Source organism: Thermobia domestica, chromosome 2 (genome assembly GCF_964235325.1).
Source record: "Thermobia domestica chromosome 2, izTheDome1.hap1.1, whole genome shotgun sequence".
Lineage (NCBI taxonomy): Eukaryota > Metazoa > Arthropoda > Insecta > Zygentoma > Lepismatidae > Thermobia > Thermobia domestica.
This window is the reverse complement of record NC_137455.1, coordinates 180448084-180471835: the sequence shown is the minus strand read 5'-3', so window position 1 is coordinate 180471835 and position 23752 is coordinate 180448084. Positions and strand designations below refer to the sequence as shown.

At 36.1% G+C, this 23752-nt stretch overlaps 1 protein-coding gene across 1 annotated transcript in view; it reads left to right on the top strand.

The window, feature by feature from the left end:
• Positions 1 to 23752, top strand: part of LOC145677726 (uncharacterized) — a 448147-nt gene that overhangs the window by 21679 nt on the left and 402716 nt on the right. The window contains exon 2 of the mRNA XM_081748121.1: positions 9058 to 9210. Coding sequence (XP_081604247.1) covers positions 9058 to 9210 — 153 coding nt within the window. The remainder of the gene's footprint in view (positions 1 to 9057; positions 9211 to 23752) is intronic.

The following is a 23752-nucleotide window of genomic DNA, read 5'->3' as shown; positions in this document are numbered from 1 at the left end:
GAAGTAAATTAAAGTAGGATGAATGGTTAATCCAGTCAACACTCTCAAGCTCGTTTCTTTCCTCTAGTTGTAACACTGTCTTATCACACCCACAGTAGCACTGATGAAGAATGCCGCTATCAGCAGAAGGTGAGAAAAGTCAAAAATGTACACTTGGCCAAAAGTCCGTAACTACTCATTGCTCTTGCTGTTTACTATATCAATGATATTCAATCATGTTTATTCTTGTTTTAACTGTCAACTCATACAGGAGACTGTTGTCCTTTCGTTTGATCTACATTCCCAGTCAGTGTTTACAGTGAGTAAGTGTATGGTAAACAGCAAGAGCAATGAGTACTTACGGACTTTTTTTTTTTTTTTTTTGTCAAGGTGCATTTTGAATTTCCTCGTCTTGTGCTGATAGCGGCATTCTTCACCGGCTGCTGTGGGTATGTTAAGACAGTGCTACAACTAGAGGAAACAAACGAGCTTGAGAGCGTTGACTGAATTAACCATTCATCCTACTATAATTTACTTCAGAACAACGAATTTCCAGTTGAATTTGTGAACAAAACACCTAGAGTATGACATCATTACTTAATACTTTGACCCACTTTTGCTCAAAAACACAAAACGCGCTTTGTTGTGTGTTATGGTAAATTTTTGGGTTTTAACTTATGACCCCGGACTACATGCACACACAAATTCAGACCTCTACGTTAGTTGTTTCCTCTTCCCAAACATGTCTCCAATGTCCAAAAACGTTGCTACTGTAGACCCTGATTTCACCCCCTTCAAGTGGTTTTAGGCAAAAATGTTAATAAATCAAAATTATAGCTCTGCACGAGTTGGAGACGGCCAGCAATGTTCAATTTAGTAGGACAAATACATGCTGAGATATTCAAAACAACGTAAACGCCTAAAATCGAAAAATAACGCAAAATGGCCGCAGCCTCTGTGTTGCCATGGGATGATGTAAAAAATAATTAATTGTGGTTTTGAAGTACCCAGATATAGGATAAATATTTATGAAAAAATTAGAGTTTTTGGAGATGCTCGAGCGGCACTTGCTTGATCACTTAGAATGGATTGATTCTTGGATGAGTTTTCCACAAGGCATCAAAGCAGACAGTTCATCCACAGCAACCTATTAATAGAAGATAAAATATATAATTTTTCTTTAAACAAATGAAACTACGTCAATATTCGGTATATCTTGTAGGCCACAAGACTGATGTTGGTGATTCATTTTCTACATTGACACATACTTATGCTCGCGCCGCACAAGCATTCTGCGTTACATCGGCGAAAGGTGAACTAAACTTTACTTACATTTGAAATCAAACATTCTATAACACTTTTTCAGATAACTTTCTAAATAAAGAAATGTCCGACAAATCAAAAATTTGCAAATTGTAAATTGCGAAAAATCACTGCAAACTTTCCAACTAATTATTAGTGCAACAGTGATTATTAATCCACTATGTTACTCTCAAATGCCTAAAAAGAATGCACATTGCAGCGAATATATTATTTTGCTGTTGCAAAAACATGTCTGAAGTTGATTTCTTTTTTTCTTTTCTTTTCTTTTCTTTTTTCTTTTTTTTGTAAATATACAATTTGTACCCATATAGATGCAGTGTCAAATAATTGGACTCCCATAAATAATTTTTGTTTCTGTATTGGGAGCTTATTGGTACATTTCATACAACCTATGATCATATCTTTACACACTGCCAAGGCCCATATTTCAATAAGGCTTTCTTTCTTTAGCTCATTCATTATAAACTTGAAGCTATTCCTGAGATGATATCTAGTTTCTGAATATCAAACTCATTAAAAGCTTCCAGGGATTTCATGAGTAAAATCAACTGAACATTTTATGTGAAACCTTATGTGAAACTTTGTTATTTAACCAGATTAAGATTATACCAGTTACTACCTGTATACTAAACTGTCTGTTTTCAAGGAGTGCGGTGCACATGGAACAATGTAAACTATAACGAAATTTAATTGCCAGAGTGGGGACGAGTAGAATCATTGTCTTTTACGGTATTAGTCTTTTCTTTCAAGTTAAAGTATGTTGTATGTGATTGCATTGTAAATAATATTGATTTTTACATGAAAGTCGTTTTGATTACTATCGGAGAAATGAAATCATTTTTAAATGAGTTGAGTTGAGTTGATTTTAGTTTACCGTCCCGTTCAGCAGCGAGGCTATATGAGACGTGGACCTACTGATTAACGTGGAATCCGAACCACATGAGCTCCCGCCGGGAATCGAACCCGGGTCTCCCACGCCAAAGGCGCGTACGCTAACCGCTTAGCCACGAAGGAGCTCATCATTTTTAAATGACCCCTACGTATATGAATATTGTCATTTATACTTAATTAGTACTAAAAGGTGTTTTCTCGTACACCAACTTCCTCTATACAGTTCGTTGCGTCTTTACCAGAGGATTCTAAAACATGAGTATTCGGGTAGTGTGTATACTAGTTCCTATGTAATTCCTTGACGAGATAACGATAGGTCCCATAGTTCTCGAGCTATAAAGCTTTAAACTCTGTTCTCCGTTGTTTTCGGCATCTTATGACTTGGGCATTTCAGGTGGATTTCTAGTTAAATCTTTAAAAATATTCCTACTTTCTTCTATTTTGGCTTCATGACCTGCCCATCTGAGCCCCCTTGACTTGATGACCATAACAATGTTTCGTAAACGATGTAAGTTATGAAGTTGCCACAATTCCCCATTCCCGTTCCTCTTGGGTACGAAAATTCGTCCCAGGATCTTGTTTCAAATACTTTCAGTCTACGTTCTTCGCTCACAAGTAAAGGTTACGTTTTGGGTGAATTGAGTTGCTGCTCGAGACATACGTGATAAAGTAGTTCAATATGTCACGGAAGTTTTAGTTGCAAAGCTCAAAGGGATTAGGAAATACAGCCACTAGAACGTCACATGGAAGTACATGTTATAAACTATTTCTGTACGTGATCTTATGATCACTGATGACATCCCAGTTGCCAATCTCATTTGCTGGTAAAATAGTGAACGTGAACAAGCAGGATCTTAAGACTTTCTGTTCGAACGTCATGTGGAAAAGCATTCCAGGTGATAGGAAGGAAGTTCTCCCGTTACTTGATTCACAATCTGCAAACAAATACGACAGTCTTTTGTCACAGTGTGTGCCAGAAGGCTTTGTATTGATCAAACGGCTGATACCTGGTGGATGTAGTGGCATGATTAAGCTTCTGGATGTTCCCTTCTTCCGTCCAAACAAAGCTTTGTTCATTTCATCACTGATTCGACAATAACAGGAAGTAAATTGAATATTTGGCATCCTGCCAGGTTCATACAACTTCAATCGTTCACAATTTACCAGTTCAATGCTCCTCGTTTTCGCAACGTGATTCGATTCGCTCGCTATCCATAAGGCTGGATATTTGAGTGAGGAGTCTGAAAGTTGGATCGTTCCTTATGATTACTGCTTTGACGGAATTGGGAACGACAGATATTTCAAGTTTGACTTGATTGCGTTTGTCAGGTTTACTCACTGTGACCAGAGTATTTGTGCGAAGCATGCCATTTTTTATGAACTGCATATTGATTATAGTAATTGGTAACTTTTCTATGCAATAACAAAACCACTTTTCTTTTGTGTTTCTTCACTTATATATGCTGGAAACACGAACATAAACTAGGGATGGCCAAAAAGTTTCGGATCCGGATATCCTGGAACGAGTGAGATCCGGATCAGAAACTTGCCGGTTCCGGACCTAGATCCGAATCTTGGATCCGAATCCGAAATTCGGATCTCGAATCTCAGATCTTGATTTGTATCCAAACCTACATTTAAAATTGTGATGATAAAATTGAATATCTAAAATTCGTCAAAACTTTTTTCGGATTCACTAATATAGTAGGTTGCTGTGCTTTTAAATGTTTCCATAACACGTTTGTGCTACCTTTGTTCTGTATTTTATTTTAACTTGCAATATTTACATGTTGTACTTTCTATCGAAGGCCCTTCCAATCGCAGGAATACTAGACAAAACAAACTCTTTATTAATTGTAGTTCCTGACTCATTACAGTCCAACCATCAACAAACGTAATAATGCATATCTTTCACTTCGAAGGTACAACAAAACATATAGACTGGTTGGCGTGGAACAACATACACACGAGAGTTGGTATGGGTGGGTTTTTAAACATACACACGAGAGTTTCAGGAGAGCGATACAGTTGTGTAGTATTATTAGTATTAATAAAAGTGTTCGTTGTATGACTTTATCACCTAACTTATGGCTTGCCCTTCTGAGGTCGGGGGTTTGTTGAAGGAGTAAACAAAAAAGAGATTTCTGTTATTTTTCTTCACCCTCCAGGTTTCTTTAATCATACATTGCAGAACGTAACCAAAACATATTCATGCATCGTATCATTAAAGCGTTTCGTATTTTGCATATTAAAGTGTTCAAAAATATTTAACATATTCCAATTTGTTCATGTGATCTCAGGTTCAATTCTCGGTGGGAACATACATGAGACAATTGAAAGCTAAAACAATATGAAAATAGTATTTAAAAGTCAGGATATTAAAATTTAAGCTATCTATTGGGATTGTAAGGCTGTAGTTAAGTTAACCCACACGTTTCATGAAGATATATTATGTCATTATTGTTTATTTACTATAAGCTACCAGATACATCTTCAGAGGCCATTTTACATTGTAGTATTCAACAGATGAAAATAACTTCGTAAAAGGAATGGAAGGAAGGTCTCCTGAGCCTTAGATTAAGGTACTAAACTAGCGTTTGCCCAGTATAACTGAAGAATAACCCTGGAAAATCCTCAGTCAGGATAGGTGGGTACCGAATTCGAACCCGGTATTATCCAATTGCGAAGCAAGAATCCTAACAACTAGCCTAAGCTCGCTCCGTATTATTATTATTTAGCTAATAATTATCGTAATGTTCTAAAATTATTGCAAATTAAACCCTACTTTCTTTATTGCTGATGTTATAGTTAAGAAGCCTACATGAGACATCAGTCTTCCATTAAATGGGCCTTGCTCAAGAAAGAATACTAGAATTCTAATTCAGGAAGCGAGGGTGAAGAGATTAATGAGGATGAGGAAACTATGTACGATGCAAAAACTGAATAATTATGGCTTCATTACAGATATATTCACTTATATACGCCAATTAATATTTCTCTGATACAGGGCACTCTTACTTTCTACAGTGGCAGGAAAAAAAAACGCATTTGTAAACGAACACACTAAGAACGTGCCTATAGGTCCGTGTAAAGAAACATAGGTAAAACTAGAAAAAATAGGGAAAACGAGGGGGAAATGATGAAACCCCCTTCAACTTAAAAAAAGCTAAAAATAACTAAACTTAGAGCTACGAAAGACGCGAGTTGAATTTTATTGAAGATTGATTTTCCTTAGTGATTATTTGTGCTAACTATGAACATGAATTAAAAAAGGAAACAAGCAGCTAGCTCTGAGTTTCACAAACCAGTTGAAAAGAAAATATTGGATAAAATTTAATAATAAAGAAGGCATGTATGATAATTAAAACAAACTAACTTCTTGGCACGACAGTTCTTTGGTTCCTACCAGCGGGCTTACGTTGAAAGTGGGGATGTGTAGTCAACGCATCGACACTCGAAGTCCCTAATGCCGGCTTTCTAGACTGGAGTCCGCTACCTCTTACTTCAGGTAATTCCCCAATTGTCCTCACGATGCTGGGTCAACACCGACATTGTTGAGTGCCTCTCCGGAAATTGAACCCATGACCACGGGCACCGAAGGCACGCGCTGCTTCCCTGTTTTATATATATATATATATATATATATATATATATATATATATATATAAAGGTAACAGCTTTTTATCAAATTATTTAACCTGCTGAACCCTTTGCACGGATTACTCTGTAACCATTACGACACCACACAGACATAGAAATAAATGAGGACAGTTAAAAACACCTATGTCCGAAGCGGGATTTGAATCCAAAACATTCACAGAAAACGATCCACAGCCTAGTACTGCAGACCACTCGACTATGGTTGTCGGGTTTTCTCGGTTAAGTGGTAGCACATTTAAGGTAACTGATTATTTTAGAAGTTGCTCCTAAATACTGACAATCTAAGTTTTATGTATCAAATATTTCCTGCGATAATACCATACACTCTCCGTCTTCTATCGACGAAAAGTTATAGTTACCCACATTATCCAGTACAGAAATAAGTTCTGATTCTCTAATAGCTGCTGATGATGATAGTCAAGGTTCACCAAAGCATGATCCCCAAACCCAAACTGAGATACTGATGTTACTGGAAAGCCTGAAAAGCCATTGTGGGTAAGTAAATTGCCCACTTATCAGGATGAAGGGCGATGCTGATGTGAAATGCAGGACTGTCAGAGGTACTGCGTATAATAATTGGATTTATAATTTTCTATGCTGCCGTAAACCCTCTTCAAGAAAATAACAGTTAATCTTAGCTTTGAAAATGTTAAATAAAGAGTTTTATTGCTATCAGTAGGTTGCATAAAAATCTCATTCCGGAATTATCCGATTTATTTTAACACTGAACTTTCACATCTCTTCTGATTTACGAATATCTAAATCGCGATTATCCCCTTAAGATCAATTAGTGATATTTTAACTCATTTCGAACCAACTATATATATGGTTAGTTTTGTTATATGGGAATAATTGAGACCAGAAACAGTCTATATGCTAAGTCCAAAAGAATCTTGACCGAACTCCAGATAAATCACTTCTTTCAGCAAGGTGAATTGTGCCAATCCGATACCCACATGAAGAAATCTCCCGGTTCAATGTGAAAGCTTCCATAAGAACCAGCACTCTAATCAGTGGAATGAGCCTTGTTAATTTTTCCCCATTGTGAAAGTACCTAACTTTATTGTTGAAAATGAAAAAGCCTTTATATCAAAAAAGTCACCATTACAGTTTTTTAGTATTTGAACACAACACTCATGAAAAGTTACGTTAAAACGCGACTTAACCCTGAAAAAGAATATTTATCTTTTTTTTTAGTTTCTCGTGTTCCCCAAAGTACTTGCGCAATTAGTGCAAGTGCCTTCCGCTCGCATTACAACTGCTACGATCTTGGTACTAGCACATGTTTCGGTTTCCAGATCTCAAATATTTATTTTTCAGCCTGATTCTATGTATGAATCCGAAATTTCAAATCTAGATAAGGGGTACTAAAATTCATAATTTATTCTCGGTGTTCACATTGTAATTTACTAAATAATAATTAAATCTAATTGTAAGGCATACATTTGATATTTTGAGCAGACTGAGAAAAATAAATAGGCCTATACGTAAAAACTAGTCAATACTTGTCTTAATTGTTTATATTTTCTTAACTTTCAATGAAATAGATCTCTTGAGAATCTCTGAATATTCGAGTTTTGTATTCCGGTTTCAAATATATAGTAGTTCGAGATATTCCAAAATCATTTGTGTGTCTCGGTCCTGGGAGCTTTGCACCTAAAACTTTCCTGATATATTGAGCACACGTAGTACTAATTGATCACATATGTCTTGGGCAGCAACTCGATTCACCCAAACGTGACACTTACTTGTCAGAGTAAACGACTATATTTCACAACGATCAAGCAGAATAGGCATGTTATCTTTTACATCTTTTAAGCTTTAAATTTCTCGACAGAATTCGCGACAACAAAAGATTTCGAACTGAATTATAGCACGAATTCCCTGTTTTCAGACATTTAATTTCTTTGTGAATATGATTTAGCCTGTTAATTTTGATCCTAGATATTTGGAAGTATACACTTTGTATAAAGTATTATTTGACATTTCAACGCATCGTAATTTGCAGTATTACAATTCTGACGAACTTCTATGTATTTAGTTTCCTTTGCATTTACTTCTAATTTTCGACACTTCATTAGAAAACAAGGTACATTTTCATCAATATTAATTCGGAGTTTCAGGAATAGTTTTGCAACTCTTCACTTATAGATTTCGTCATATCTTGTTTCACTATTAAATCTCCATATGAAACAATAATAATCAGAAGTAGCGACAAACAGTTTCTAAATACTGGTTCAAAGTCTCGAAAATAGATTTCCAGATCCGCCTTCATACTTTTATTGAGATTGGAAGTGCTAGATTTGAACTATTTGTGATTTCAGTATTCGTTAACCATAGAGCAAAACGGAAGATATAGCGAAGAATTATTAGATATGAATATGGTTATGCATACGTAGATACATAGATACTTTGATTGATTCAGTGTCCCAAGAATATGTTTAATCTTCTTCTAATCCCTCTATTGAAATGCTGAATTTACCACTTCCGGTTTTAATATTTGACCCATTGTCAGAAAATCCATTGTAGTTTCACACTGTGAAAAAAAATACACTTATTTTACAATATCAGAAAATAGCATTGAATTTCAAAACACTATTTAAAAAATCAAATGAACATATAGCAGTAAAGCAAATGTTAAAACATACATTTAAATAAAAATATTAGTTACACAATTTGTACAAATGCTCAATTTCTCAAGTCTTGAACGTCTGACATAAACTCACACTCTATAATCAAACTCGTCACATAGTTGAGAGAGTATGTCTGATGTTACTGCATTTACCGCTACTGTTATACGATTTCGCAGCTCATGCATAGTAATTGAAATTGGGTTACATAAACGAAATCTTTTACACACGTCTACAAGAAAAATTAGAGGGATCGTTCGACCTTGGTGGCTACTAATCTAAAACAAAATTGTTAATTCCCTGTGGCTGATCCTCCGTTGAGGAAGCTTAGTGTTGAGAACTGAACGAACATAAAGTGAAAGTTTTTTTTTTTTTTTTAAAACATTATTAATGAACTACATAAATACTTCCTCATCAATATAGAATGGTCGATGTTGCTTTCGATGTATAGCTACGTAACACGTTTCACCAATAGATTTTTGTTAGTTTTGATTTTAAAATGCATGGAAACTATTACTTTTGTTATGGAAATTGGTAGATAATTTTTTAATATATTGATATTAATTTTATCTAGGTGCACCTGGACTTGACGGTAGAGACGGAATTCCAGGTGAGCCAGGACTCGATGGTATTCCAGGCAGAAATGGAATGGACGGTATTCCAGCGACTGATGGAATTCCAGGTCGTGACGGTATTCCCGGAATTCCTGGAAGAAACGGCACAGATGGTAAGTACTTAAATAAATGAAAGTGGATAAAAAGGCATTGCCTATTTTGGTGGAATTATGGAATCTATTAGTAAACGACTAGATTCGTATGAATATGACATACTGTATCACAACCCTTTGTGAAATCTGTTCCAGACGGAATTCAGGTGGCTTTCAAAGCCGGAGGCGTTGCTATCCAGTATTAAATAAGATCTGTGAGTGAGACTTGTTTTTCACTTATATGCTTCTGGAACAAGCTTTACAACTGTATAAGTAACTGACTCTAATGCATATGGAATATGACCTCATTTACAAACACTCTTCACTGACTTCCGATTTTAGCCAACCGGATTCAGAATCTACTTTGAATTGATATTTCTGCGAGATCTATCTTAATATTGTCCTCCCATCTGCCCTAGGTCTTCCTAAAGATATTTTCCCAATTGTGTTTTACGCTTCCTGCTGCACAATAGGCCTAATTGAACACCAGAATATGTCTTTTGGGATGAAGAATTTGCGATCTCCAATGAGCAAATTTGAATATTTTGCACTTCGCCATATTATGTGGTTCTCCTTTAGTAGTTTAACGGACATCGGTAAAAACATCCCTCGTACATGTAATACTAGTGATTACACGTAATAGTTAATGTTTACTTTTTTATTTATTCATTCATTTATTTATTACTCCTACTTCAAAGCAAACGTAACTAAATGAGTTTAAATAGACCCAAATACAAATTCTAAAATTAGTTTATCCCAAAGATACACATATTTATTTTCCTTCACATAATGTTTACATATTCCATAACCATGTTTCGACTAATAAGTCAAACATTTTGATGTCTATTACCTCAAAAATAAAGTCGCCAACTATTTCTTAGTTCAGAATCGGAAGACAAAGTTTGCGAATAATTAGTCAGGCAATAACCTGAAGTTTCTATCGCCCACGCAGAGATCATTTTCAACTGGAAATTGGATGGTTTCCTCTCAGTTTACAAAGAAGTTTCTCTCTTCCTCGTTTCATATTCACACCTCTTTCCTCTTACTTGTTCGTCGATCTGCTTGGCAGTTGTGTACAATAGGATGCCTTTTTTTTAAAGTCTGTCTTCAAAACTCAATTATATAGAAACCCTATCGTGGTGTAGCTGCACGAGTTCAATCTCCGTGAAGAGCTTTAAAGACATATTTACCCCGTTAAGAAATACATATGTCTATGCTATACGTATTTCTACGAGTATGGGGTAATGTCTCAAACTTAATAGAGCAAAAATATTGTAGTCACATTGAATATGCAACCAATTCAAAAATTATACAAATGCTTACTGTCGTTTGTTTATAATATGCACTTAAGAAAAACTTAGTTTTACAATTTATTTTCACTGCCTGAATGGTTAGCACGGGAAATACTGTTGTATTTTGTGAAATTGACCAGCGCCTGTTAATGATAAAAAATAATGGCAGAGAATTTTACTTTTATATTGATTAACGCAATTATCCGAAAGAGATGGAAGTCTGTTTTGTTTTTTTCTAGTACCGTTTTGTATAATCTACTAGGAAGGAACACACTTCATGCGGAGACTTTCTGTCATTTCCTTAATGGTAAATGTATGATCTGTCAGGAAAGTAAATGTACACCTATTTTTCGAGTCTGGCATTCCTGCGCTCCATCCGTGGAGAGTATGAGAATTAAATCAATCAAATGTTTACTGAGGGGCAAAAAGAAAAGCTTAATCTGAATAAGACATTGCAGAGGGGCACAAGCTGTGAATACGAATAGTGCATTGTGTAAATAAAGGACGACACCGAAAGAGAAAGCCAGAAACAGCTGTTAAACTTACAAAAAAAGAGTAAAAATTGTCGAAGTGGGAACATAAAACACAAATACAACAAATACACCGACAACTAAACGGTCACCATGCCATGATCTTGGTGTAGTGGTTAAGGTGCTGGCTTACAAATGCGAAGGACGCAAGTTCGAATCCTCGGCAAGGACATTTTTAAAAATTTTTGTTAATAATACATACAACTCATGAGAGATCGTAAAAGAGGTCGTATTTAGTTTTTCGTAGCAATTATTATTGGTAATGTTTAGTACTGATAATACTTTTTGTCTTTGCGTATTGCTTTTGTTCTTGTCTTCATTTCCAAAGAGAAGAATATCCGAACAAATGCCACCAAAATTCCTCATATTTTGAATGTAAACGCCATTTGCAATTAGTAAAGAGTAAAAATTGAACGTTCCGAAGTAGCTGCAAAAAGTAAAAGGAAAAACATGGAAGTCGACCATACTCATGGTTACTAAAAATACAATTTCTACATGCCTTACACCTCCCGACCACGTTTCTACGTTAGCAAGTAAGAGGTTTGTGTTTAGGTTAGGCTCGTCAATACGTTTTGCAAAGGGGCCCGGTTTAGCTCTGACGCACCACAGGTGCGAGAAGGGAGAAAAACACTTTTTCTCTCTCCCTCTGTGTGTCTATTTATCTACCTATTTGTATATATATAACGCTATTTGTGAATGCCATAACCACCCTAATTTTCAGCGGATTGAGACGAAACTTGGCACAAACATTAATTGTTGAAATATCTTGATGAGTTCGTTAACCAGAATAATCAGATGAAAATGTTCAAAATGGTGGCCCTTCAAACTCTTAAAAAGTTCCAAGGGAACCAAATTTCGCCCATAAATAGGTATTCAGAAAGTTTGAATAAATTTTCCTCTTACTGAAATATTTGTGTGCAGAAACTTATTGAAATATTGGACCCAATTAATCGCCTAAAGAAGGTTCACGCCCTTTCGCTACGGTCAGTTTTTTTTCTTTTTTTTTTTTTTTTTTTTTTTTTGCAGGAGGGGGTTATCTTCCTATTGGAACAAGATGGTTGTTACTGATGATATGAAATTACACATTGAAAGTGAAGTAACTTGTGTAACGTGTTATTTGAAAGAATAATATAATAAATGTGCATTCCTCTAACACAGAGAACTCATGTATTTCGAGTTCGGGAGCCTGAATGGCGAGGAGTGTTATTTGATTTGCTTTTTAGTAACACATTGCATTGCAGATAAAGGTAGGCAACATTAGTGGTAAGTAAAACAACAATAATAATAATAATAATAATAATAATAATAATAATAATAATAATAATAATAATAATAATAATAATAATAATAATAGATGTTGTTTGTGGCAAGGCAATATCTTCCTCAGTTCTTCTTCAAACGTAATGATTGTAACGCCATATCTCCCTTACAAACAAAATATTAGCAATTTATATCGAGAGAACGAGAAACTGTAGAGCGATGGGAGCAACGTTGGACAGTATGCACTCATAGTACTCAGAAAAGTAAGCGATTTCAATGCAAAAGGAACAAAGAGTCATTGTCATGGGTACTCATGGGGCCCCGGCAGAGCCCTCTTTAGGCAAAATGTCGATAGCTTATATCGAGAAAACAGGAGGTGATACTGGGATGGGACCAACGTTGGACACCGTGGACCCATAAGGCGCATCGAAAAAATTAGGGAGGCGGGCGCCAGCCAGCCTTACTTATTTCCACATAATAATATAAAATTATATTGTCGAAATACACACACGAGTTAGCTACTAATATTTCATATTATTATTATTATTATTATTATTATTATTATTATTATTATTATTATTATTATTATTATTATTATTATTATTATTATTATTATCTACAGCGTCTTTTCATTACGTGAGCATGTTTGACATGAAACCAAAGAGAAAATCCATCATGTAGCTAAAAGAAACAATACTTTCTCTCAAATGGATAAAATATCAAGCCGAGATTGATTCGAACTCGCATGGACGGCGCGAAAAGCCAGTGCTTTGTCCACTATTTTTTTAACTGACTCACCGAACGCGTTTCAGTAACTTACTTATTGCTAATTTTACTTGCTTAACTCGTTTAACTTGCTTTTTCTAATAACTTATAACGACAGGGACACGAACAGAGAAACATCGAGAACAGTTAAAAATGATAGATGCTCTCCCGCCGAGAATCGAACCTGAGATTCCATACACCCAAGGCTCACGTGCTAGCCTCTAGACCAGCGGCGATGGCAACGCTCACTTCCTGTGTCGTTAGGGATTACGACCACTGTATTGCCAGCTATCACTTCTGTGGGTTGTATACTATGATCACATGTTTCTTCTTTGCTGGAAGAGTAAAACCTACATTATATGTAATACATGAGGTATTTAGACCTACATGCTCTTCATATAATGTAATAAAAGGGTCATGGTGTCGGATTTTAATACATGACCTATTGCAGTATACAACATGCTTTCCATTACTTGTTTGTTTGTAGACAGCTACTAGCTTAGTGTTCTGAAAGGTTGTGTATAAACTAGGGATAGCCCGTTCCGGAATTATTAGTTTTCGGACTCCTGAAAGTAAAGCCGGACAAATTCCGGAATTCGGAAAATTCCAATTTTGTAATAATTTCGGAATTCGGAAAAATCCGGAATTTAGAAATTTCTGATTTCGTTAACATTCCGGAATTCGGAAAATCCGGATTTTTTCGAAAGTCGGAGTTTTTCTCAATTCCGGAATTTTCTAAATTCTGGATTCTTTCCGAGTTCCGAAATTCTTCTGGATTCCGGAGTATAACTGAATTCCATAATTTTGCGAAATGCGGAAAGTGAAAGTTCCGCTTCCGAAAAATGAATTTATTTTGGTTAATATGAATCGTGGCGGAAATAAGTCTTTGACCAGGTAATGGCGACTGCTATGAAAGAAATGGGGAGTATGAGAATTCAATCTGTCATATTTGTAGTTTCGTGTGGAGAAAGAACGAACTTGTGAACCAGTGGTTTAAGAAAAACTCAAGTTATTAATATAAACTTTGCCGACTTCATAAAAGAAATACGAAAGACATTTTGAATCGAAAAATATAACATACAAGTTTGCAAGCGGAGGCAAAGAAACCTAACCTAACCAGACTAAAGACGGATCGTTTACTGCGTAGCGATCGCGGTTCAGTGGTCAAGGTGCTTCTGCGAATGCACGTTGCAATTTTCTTTTCTTACTTTAGAATTTTTGATGGCGATTGATCAGCGATAACATACGTTTTATTATATTCAGATATTTGAATACTCGGATGTTTCAATACTTGAACTATCAAATCTTCAGGAATAATAATAGTAATAATAATAATTATTATTATCTCGTAGAAGATTAAAAGCTAGAAGCTAAATTATCGCTCAGGTCATACCATTACAAGGAGAAACGTGACATTTGGAAAGAATATTTCGGTTTGGTTTAATGTTGTTCACGAGAAGAGGAGTTTCTCATCTCACTTCTAAAACAAATAAAATAACATGAGAATTAACATTTTACATTCGAGACGGGTCAGGGCTAAATCAAAATTTTCGTCTCTCTTTGGAGATGAGAATCGAGACGAGACGAAAAATATCGTAAACATTTCCCGTCTTGTCTCGATTCTCGAAATAGTGTATGTCCATTCTTTAAGTAACAATTGCTCTGTAGACTGAATCTCATAGGCTATTTCGTTACATTGTATTTCAGAGCTCATTGAATTATGCTCTGTGTAGGTATTTTTGTAGCAAAGCTTTTATATTTACCTCTGCATATTCTAAAAATTAGTTTATTATATGCCTTACTGTCGCGTGATATTCAGTTATATTTATTACAGTTATTTTCCTCAAAACATACTTTCTACATGAAACTTCAATAAAAGGTTCTAGTTTAAAATGTTGGTAGTTGCAGAGGTGTGTCTTGAAGGTACGGAACCCTTTCCCCGAAATCTCTACTTTTAAGTAAGTTTTGCCAAATTTCAGGGCAAGTTTAAAACTATTATTATTATTATTATTATTATTATTATTATTATTATTATTATTATTATTATTATTATTATTATTATTATTATTATATCAACTACATGTATAATCTTTAAAAGATATACGGTTTGTATCTGAATAGTAAAAGCTAATTGACTGTCGATCTCGGTCGTTTGGAAGTCTTCAGGAGGCAAGGACATCGGTCACGTTCTGGGTTTGAGTTCCGAAGGGGCAAGTATTCGGGCTCGAGCAAAAAATTGTTAAAAGTTATAGGCTTCATCCAAACATATTCAAAACAGCTGTGACCGGGTTTGGGCTTCTCAACGGCTCGAGCGGCTCGGCTTACAGCTCATTCAATATCGAACCGAATCGAGAAGTGAGCCGAGCCAACAGCTCACCACACCGAGCCGATTTGAGCCATCGGCTTAGTTGAGCTGAGTCGAAACGTGCTGATGAACTAGTTTCAACTTAGGTGGCTCGAACCGGTTCACATGAGCCGAGTAGGTGACCCATCCCAACCGAGAAAGCTCGAGCCATCGGCTCAATTGAGCTGAGTCGATGGCTTGTTCCAACTAAGCCGGCTCGGGTCATCGGCTCATCCCAACCGAGCCGACTCGAGCTGTTCGCTCAGTTGATACGAACCGAGCCGGTTGATATCACTACCCGAGTTGGTCTTCTGCTTGGGCTCAAGAATTCGACCGTGCAGATCTCAGCCTTGATTTTAAGAACTACAGAATATACTTATATTGGTGATTACGACATTTGAGGCTGTCTCGTAATAATAATAATAATAATAATAAACTCTTGTCTTCTCGTTATCTAGACGAGACGAGATACACTAAAATTGCCCCACGAGATGCACTAAAATTACGAGATGAGACGCACCTCTGTCGTAAGCAACACTAAAAGTATTCCACATTACTGCTTACATTTCTCATGGCTTTTGCTTTCCAGTCTGATCAGGCCAATATTTCAAAATGAGTTAAAACGAGCTGAACGAGCGAGAGAGCCATTATCAAACTCAACTCAACTCGAAACTAGACCTGGCTCGGAACTCAATTCAAGGAAATTACCTTTGACTCGACTCAAATTGTACTCGAGTTGAATTGAATTTTGGCTCGACTTGTGCTCATCCCTATTCGTGTTTGTATTTTATGTTTCCACTTCAACGATGTCTACTCTTTTTTCTCCTTTTACCTGCTGTTTCTGGATTTCTCTTTCGGTGTCGTCCTTTATTTACACCGTGCACTATTCTTATTCCCAGCTTGTGACCCGCTTCAATGTCTTATTCAGTTTAGGCTTTTCTTCTTACATTGACTTGACATGTGATTGATTTAATTCTCACTTTCCGCGCACAACCGATGAAAATGTTTTATTATTATTATTATTATTATTATTATTATTATTATTATTATTATTATTATTATTATTATTATTATTATTATTATACTATTAAACTTGCACGGCGAAATTACTGTATAATACGATATCATTTCTGTAATTTTACTCCATTGTATGTTATTTAGTTTATTAATGGGCACTAAATTGTCTCCAGATCAACGAATAAATTAACTACGGCATGCACTTTGGTGGAAATATCATTGCAATAAGATTATTGGTTCGTTCCAAACATGTTCATGTAATGATATTTCCATCAAAGTACATGCCGTAGTTAATTTATTCGTTGATCTAGAGACAATTTAGTGCCCATTAATAAATTAAATAACATACAATGGAATAAAATTACTGAAATGATATCGTATTATACAGTAATTTCGCCGTGCAAGTTCAATAGTATAATAATAATAATAATAATAATAATAATAATAATAATAATAATAATAATAATAAAACATTTTCATCGGTCGTGCGCGGAAAGTGAGAATTAAATCAATCACATGTCAAGTCAATGTAAGGAGAAAAGCCTAAACTGAATAAGACATTGAAGCGGGTCACAAGCTGGTAATAAGAATAGTGCATGGTGTTAATAAAGGACGACACCGACAGAGAAATCCAGAAACAATAGGTAAACGAAGAAAAAAAAGAGTAGAAATTGTTGAAGTGGAAACAAAATACAAATACGAATAGGGATGAGCAGGAGTCGAGCCAAAATTCGACTCGACTCGAGTTCAATCCGAGTCGAGTCAAAGGTATTTTTCTTGTAGTACTTAAAATTATACTGTAGTTCTTAAAATTAAGGCTGAGACCTGCACGGTCGAATTCTTGAGCCCAAGCAGAAGACCAACTCGGGTGGTGATATCAACCGGCTCGGCTCGTATCAACTGAGCGAAGTTGTTGTATTACGATACATCTGCTTCCGGCCCTGTCAAATCTGGTCGATCTCGTTGACGCGACATATTTGCTTTTTTATACCCCTTTCTTCGTTTACTGAACAAAACAGTAACTATTCTGAAATATACTACTGCGCATGCCTCGTAGATAAATATTTCTGATGCCAGTAGTTTCCGTTTTGTCCAAGGAATGTTCTTTTTCTTATTCCCAGCATGACCCTTTTATTACATTATATGAAGAGCATGTAGGTCTAAATACCTCATGTATTACATATAATGTAGGTTTTACTCTTCCAGCAGAGAAGAAACATGTGATCATAGTATACAACCCACAGAAGTGATAGCTGGCAAGACAGTGGTCGTAATCCCTAACGACACAGGGAGAGAGTGGTGTCCTTCCCGCTGGTCCAGTCGCTAGCACATGCGCCTTGGGTGTATGGAGTTCCGGGTTCGATTCTCGGCGGGAGAGCATCTATGATTTTTAACTGTTCTCGATGTTTCTGTGTTCGTGTCTCTGTCGTTATAAGTTATTAGAAAAAGCAAGTTAAACAAGTGAAGCAAGTAAAATTAGCAATAAGTAAGTTACTGAAACACGTTCAGTGAGTCAGTTAAAAAAAAAGTGGACAAAGCACTGGCTTTTCGCGCCGTCCATGCGAGTTCGAATTAATCTCGGCTTGATTTTTTATCCATTTGATAGAAAATATTGCTTCTTTACGCTACAGCTAGTCCACTCTTTTCGTATTTTTCGCTGTCGTTCACAGTTAAAGTAACTGACTATTATTCTTTCTACGAATGATGGATCTTCTCTTTGGCTTCATGTCAAACACGCACACGTAATGAAAAGACGCTGTCGATAATAATAATAATAATAATAATAATATGAAATATTAGTAGCTAACTCGTGTGTGTATTTCGACAACATAATTCTATATTATTATGTGGAAATAAGTAAGGCTGGCTGGCGCCCCCCCCCCTATTTTTTTCGATGCGCTTTATGGGTCCACGGTGTCCAAAGTTGGTCCCATCCCAGTATCACCTCTCGATATAAGTTACTGACACTTTGCCTAAAGAGGGCTCTGCCGTGGCCCCATGAGTACCCATGACAATGACTCTTCGTTCCTTTAGCATTGAAATCGCTTACTTTTCTGAGTACTATGAGTGCATACTGTCCAACGTTGCTCCCATCGCTCTACAGTTTCTCGTTCTCTCGATATAAATTGCTAATATTTTGTTTGTAAGGGAGATATGGCGTTACAATCATTACGTTTGAAGAAGAATTGATTAAGATATTATTATTATTATTATTATTATTATTATTGTTATTATTATTATTATTATTATTATTATTATTATTATTATTTTACTTACCACTAATGTTGCTTACCTTTATCTGCAATGCAATGTGTTACTAAAAAGCAAATCAAATAACACTCCTCGCCATTCAGACTCCCGAACTCGAAATACATGATTTACAGTTCTCTGTGTTAGAGGAAAGCACATTTATTATATTATTCTTTCAAATAACACGTTACACAAGTTACTTCACTTTCAATGTGTAATTTCATATCATCACTAACAATCATCTTGTTCCGATAGGAAAATAACCCCCTCCTGCAAAAAAAAAGAAAAAAAAACCTGACCGTAGCGAAAGGGCGTGAACCTTCTTTAGGCGATTAATCGGGTCCAATATTTCAATAAGTTTCTGCACACAAATATTTCAGTAAAAGAGGAAAATTTATTCAAACTTTCTGAATACCTATTTATGGGCGAAATTTGGTTCCCTTGGAACTTTTTAAGAGTTTGAAGGGCCACCATTTTGAACATTTTCATCTGATTATTCTGGTTAACGAACTCATCAAGATATTTCAACAATTAATGTTTGTGCCAAGTTTCGTCTCAATCCGCTGAAAATTAGGGTGGTTATGGCATTCACAAATAGCGTTATATATATACAAATAGATAGATAAGTAGACACAGAGAGGGAGAGAGAAAAAGTGTTTTTCTCCCTTCTCGCACCTGTGGTGCGTCAGAGCTAAACCGGGCCCCTTAGCAAGTAAGAGGTTTGTGTTTAGGTTAGGCTCGTCAATACGTTTTGCAAACGTAGAAACGTGGTCGGGAGGTGTAAGGCATGTAGAAATTGTATTTTTAATAACCATGAGTATGGTCCACTTCCATGTTTTTCCTTTTACTTTTTGCAGCTACATCGGAACGTTCAATTTTTATTCTTCACTAATTGCAAATGGCGTTTACATACAAAATATGAGGAATTTTGGTGGCATTTGTTCGGATATTCTTCTCTTTGGAAATGAAGAAAAGAATAAAAGCAATACGCAAAGACAAAAAGTATTATCAGTACTAAACATTACCAATAATAATTGCTACGAAAAACTAAATACGACCTCTTTTACCATCTCTCATGAGTTGTATGTATTATTAACAAAAATTTTTAAAATATCCTCGCTTAAGATTCGAACTTGCGTCCTTTGCATTTGTAAGCCAGCACCTTAACCACTACACCAAGAACATGGCATGGTGACCGTTTAGTTGTCGGTGTATTTGTTGTATTTGTTGTATTTGTGTTTTATGTTCCCACTTCGACAATTTTTACTCTTTTTTTTGTAAGTTTAACAGCTGTTTCTGGCTTTCTCTTTCGGTGTCGTCCTTTATTTACACCATGCACTATTCGTATTCACAGCTTGTGCCCCTCTGCAATGTCTTATTCAGATTAAGCTCTTCTTTTTGCCCCTCAGTAAACTTTTGATTGATTTAATTCTCATACTCTCCACGGATGGAGCGCAGGAATGCCAGACTCGAAAAATAAGTGTACATTTACTTTCCTGACAGATCATACATGATCCTTTTTTGTCTTAATCGCAGCAATATATAACACATTCACTTATCTGTCTCAAATAAAACATGTCTTGGACGGGAATCTTTAGCAAACTCACATTTTGTATGAAATTGGACGGGAATCTTTAGCAAACTCACATTTTGTATGAAATTGGACGCTAGAGATGCAATATGACTCTCTTTAACTCCTTCTTCAGATGCTTCGTGGTGTAGAGCAGAATAAAACTTTTTTTATTCGTTTATCACCTAACAATTCAGCTGGGGCGATTCGCTCTGCTACAACATTTAGATGGGAAGCTTTTATTTTGAGCTTAACTTCCTCACAGACAAAACACGTATCAGCCTGTGGTCTGTTAAGTTTGCTGTTAAAGCACTTGGTTCTGAAATAATTTCAGTAGCTATAATATGAACAAAAACACCAGAGGTGCAAAAAGTACAGCCAAGTTCGTCAGCCTCAAAAAGTGTTGAGATGAGGATGGATGAGCCAAGTTCCTTGGCCACTGCATCTGAAAGGAACACTGGAACTTGGCGCGAAGTGTCTAACATATTCTAATACATTAAGATGTCTGTTCCTAGTTTCACGGCCGGGACATTTCAGTCCTAAGGCTAGTGGTGACCCCCAAATCCACCACGCTCACAAACACCATCACTAAGGCTCGTTAGCATCATTTACTTTGACACTTCGTCGAGGAATATAAGTTTTCCTTGTCTGAGTTTCGAACCGCCAATCTTACTGCAGTATACTGTATATGTGCCTTAGCGCATTAGCAAAGTTGATATTCCTAAGGTTGATGGTGGTCCCAAACTCACCACGCCCACCACCACTATCCCTAAGGTTCCTTAACATCATTTTCCTTGACATCTCGCGCCAAGTTCCAGTGTTCCTTTCAGATGCAGTGGCCAAGGAACTTGGCTCATCCATCCTCATCTCAACACTTTTTGAGGCTGACGAACTTGGCTGCACTTTTTGCACCTCTGGTGTTTTTGTTCATATTTCACTTATTTTTGTAGTTCACCATGTCAATATCGTATATTCTCCATTGTGGCATATTGCTGCATTTAAATTTAAAATTGTACATTTTTAAAGGAGTCATAGTGTGTCACATACACCATTAGTTCCCAAGGGCTCTCCCACCGGGAATCGAACCCAAGACCTGTACAAGAAAAGCGCACATGCTAGCCACTAGAACAGCGGGGAGGATTTATTCTATTAAATATCTGTTAGAGATTCCAAATATGCCCAAACGAGATTCCAATTCATTTACACGAACTACAAAATCACGATCGCTAACATCTCATTTCTCATTACCTAAATACGAAGAGTATCAACAGGGCCCAAAACCCTTGATGCTGAATCCTTTCTGCTACATCACTAGACATAGCTGGTGTTTCAATATACCTAGTTGTTCTCTACCTACGGAATTCATTACATGACGCGCATGTTGCGCAGTTTCATACTGCCTCGGGTTTTCCTTCCAATGATATACACCTTTCAAATAGCTTGTAAACTTAATAATATTTGCCACCAACATATCCTAACTGTATAAAAAACTACATGAACTGACATAAATTAAAGGGATGCTTCCGGTTGACGTGGAAAGTTGAAGTGATGAAGGGGGATGAAGAATTTTCCCATGTTATTTAAATGGGTCTTTTTTTTTACATATAATCTCATGTTTTAGGAACTTGGAATTGGAATAAAAAAAATTGAAATTCGGTATGCTTGTACGTTTTCATTAGTATTACCTAAGTAAATCAGTAAAAATAAACAATTCCAACTTTAGAGTGGTTTTATGGGGAACTGAAAAATCTTTCCCATGGTACGTATTTATATGGGACACCTTTTACACCCCAAAATTATACGGCACTTCCTGTAAGGCTACAATGATTAAATTTGACGTGATTGTAGTTTTTTGGAACTAACTAACAGAAAAATTGCCAAAAGTGAATATTTTTAATTTTTAGGGAGTCTAAAGGAGAGATGAAGAAATTCCCCATGCTATTTAAATAGGCCTTTTTTTGGACTTATAATCTCATATTTTAGGTACTTGAAATTAGAATATAAACGTAAAATTCGGTATGCTTCAACGTTTTCGTTAGTATTACCTAAGGAAGTGAGTAAAAATGAAAATATATAAATTTAGAGTGGTTTTATGGGGAACAGAAAAACTTTTCCATGTTATTTATATTGGACGTCTTCTACACCCCAAAATGTTTAGGCACTTCCGGCAGGGTTAGAATGATGAAATTTGGCACGATTATAGCCTCCCGGGAATAACCAACAGGAAAATTGCTAAAATTGAATATTTTTAATTTTTAAGGAGTCTAAAGGGAGATGAAGAAATCACCATGTTATTTAAATAGGCGTTTTCCTGGAATACAAAATCTTATCTTTTAGATAGTTGAGGCGAGGGTGTGGGGGCGAACCCCCGAAGGGCAAATTCAGGAAATATGAAGAGCAAAGGCACGAAATTCACTGTTGATGAAAAGACTGATACGTAGGAGATTCTCACACTGTTCACAGATGGAGACACGAAGTATTAACAACATTTTTACATAACGACTGTGGTAACTATAATATAACTCTGGTACCAATATATTTACGAAATCGGTTACATTTTGTTGCTAGTCTCACATAAATTCGAACAATTGGATTTCTCATTTCTTCGAAAACTACATTAATTTTAAACATTCTCACCTCAACATTATCTTACTTATCAAATTAATTTCAATATCTATTTAATACTAATGGCTCCAATAAAGGAAAAATATTGACCGAAAAAATACAAAATATTGGCTTTCCTTGTCTGGGTGTCCAACCACGAAATTTACGGCAGTATGTACGTGTCTTAGTCCACGGTTTTAAAAGTTAACTGATTCACAGAACGTGCCTCATTAACTTGCTTAACTACTTATTACTAGCTCTCACTTATTTTACTCGCACACTCAGAAAAACTGTATGTGGCGTACGTAAAAACGTTTGTTACATGTGCAAATCCTGTAGCTGTTGGACTTAACGTACACTAAACGTATAACTGAAAAAGTATATTTGAACGTACTTTCCGTATAAGTGTTCCGAATAAACGTACTTTCTACACGAACGAAAAGACCTTATGTAGGCGGTCAGGATCTCGCATACAGATGGCCGTATATAACGTATAGCTGACGAACGTAATGTACGGAAGACTGTTAGATGTCAGACATCCTGCAACGACATTGTGTAACATCTAAGCGGGAAAGAGGGCAGTACGTATGTAGCATATGGATAACGTATGTTAAGTATTGATTTCTGTAGTAAACATAAGGATCCCGTATATTTGTACACTATACCGCTATCCGGATAACGGATTTTTCTCAGTGACCTTAGCTCATTTTTCTATTAACCTAGAACTACAAGAACACGAACACAGAAACATCGAGGAGAGTTAAGATTCCAAAGGCTCTTCTATCGAGAATCGAACCCAGGACCCCATACACCAAAGGCGCACGTGGTAGCCAATAGACCAGCGAGGAGGGCACCAACTCGGCCACTCAGACGATTGACAACATTATCACTATGCACATGATGTGTTCAATAACGGAATCGTTCCCGATTT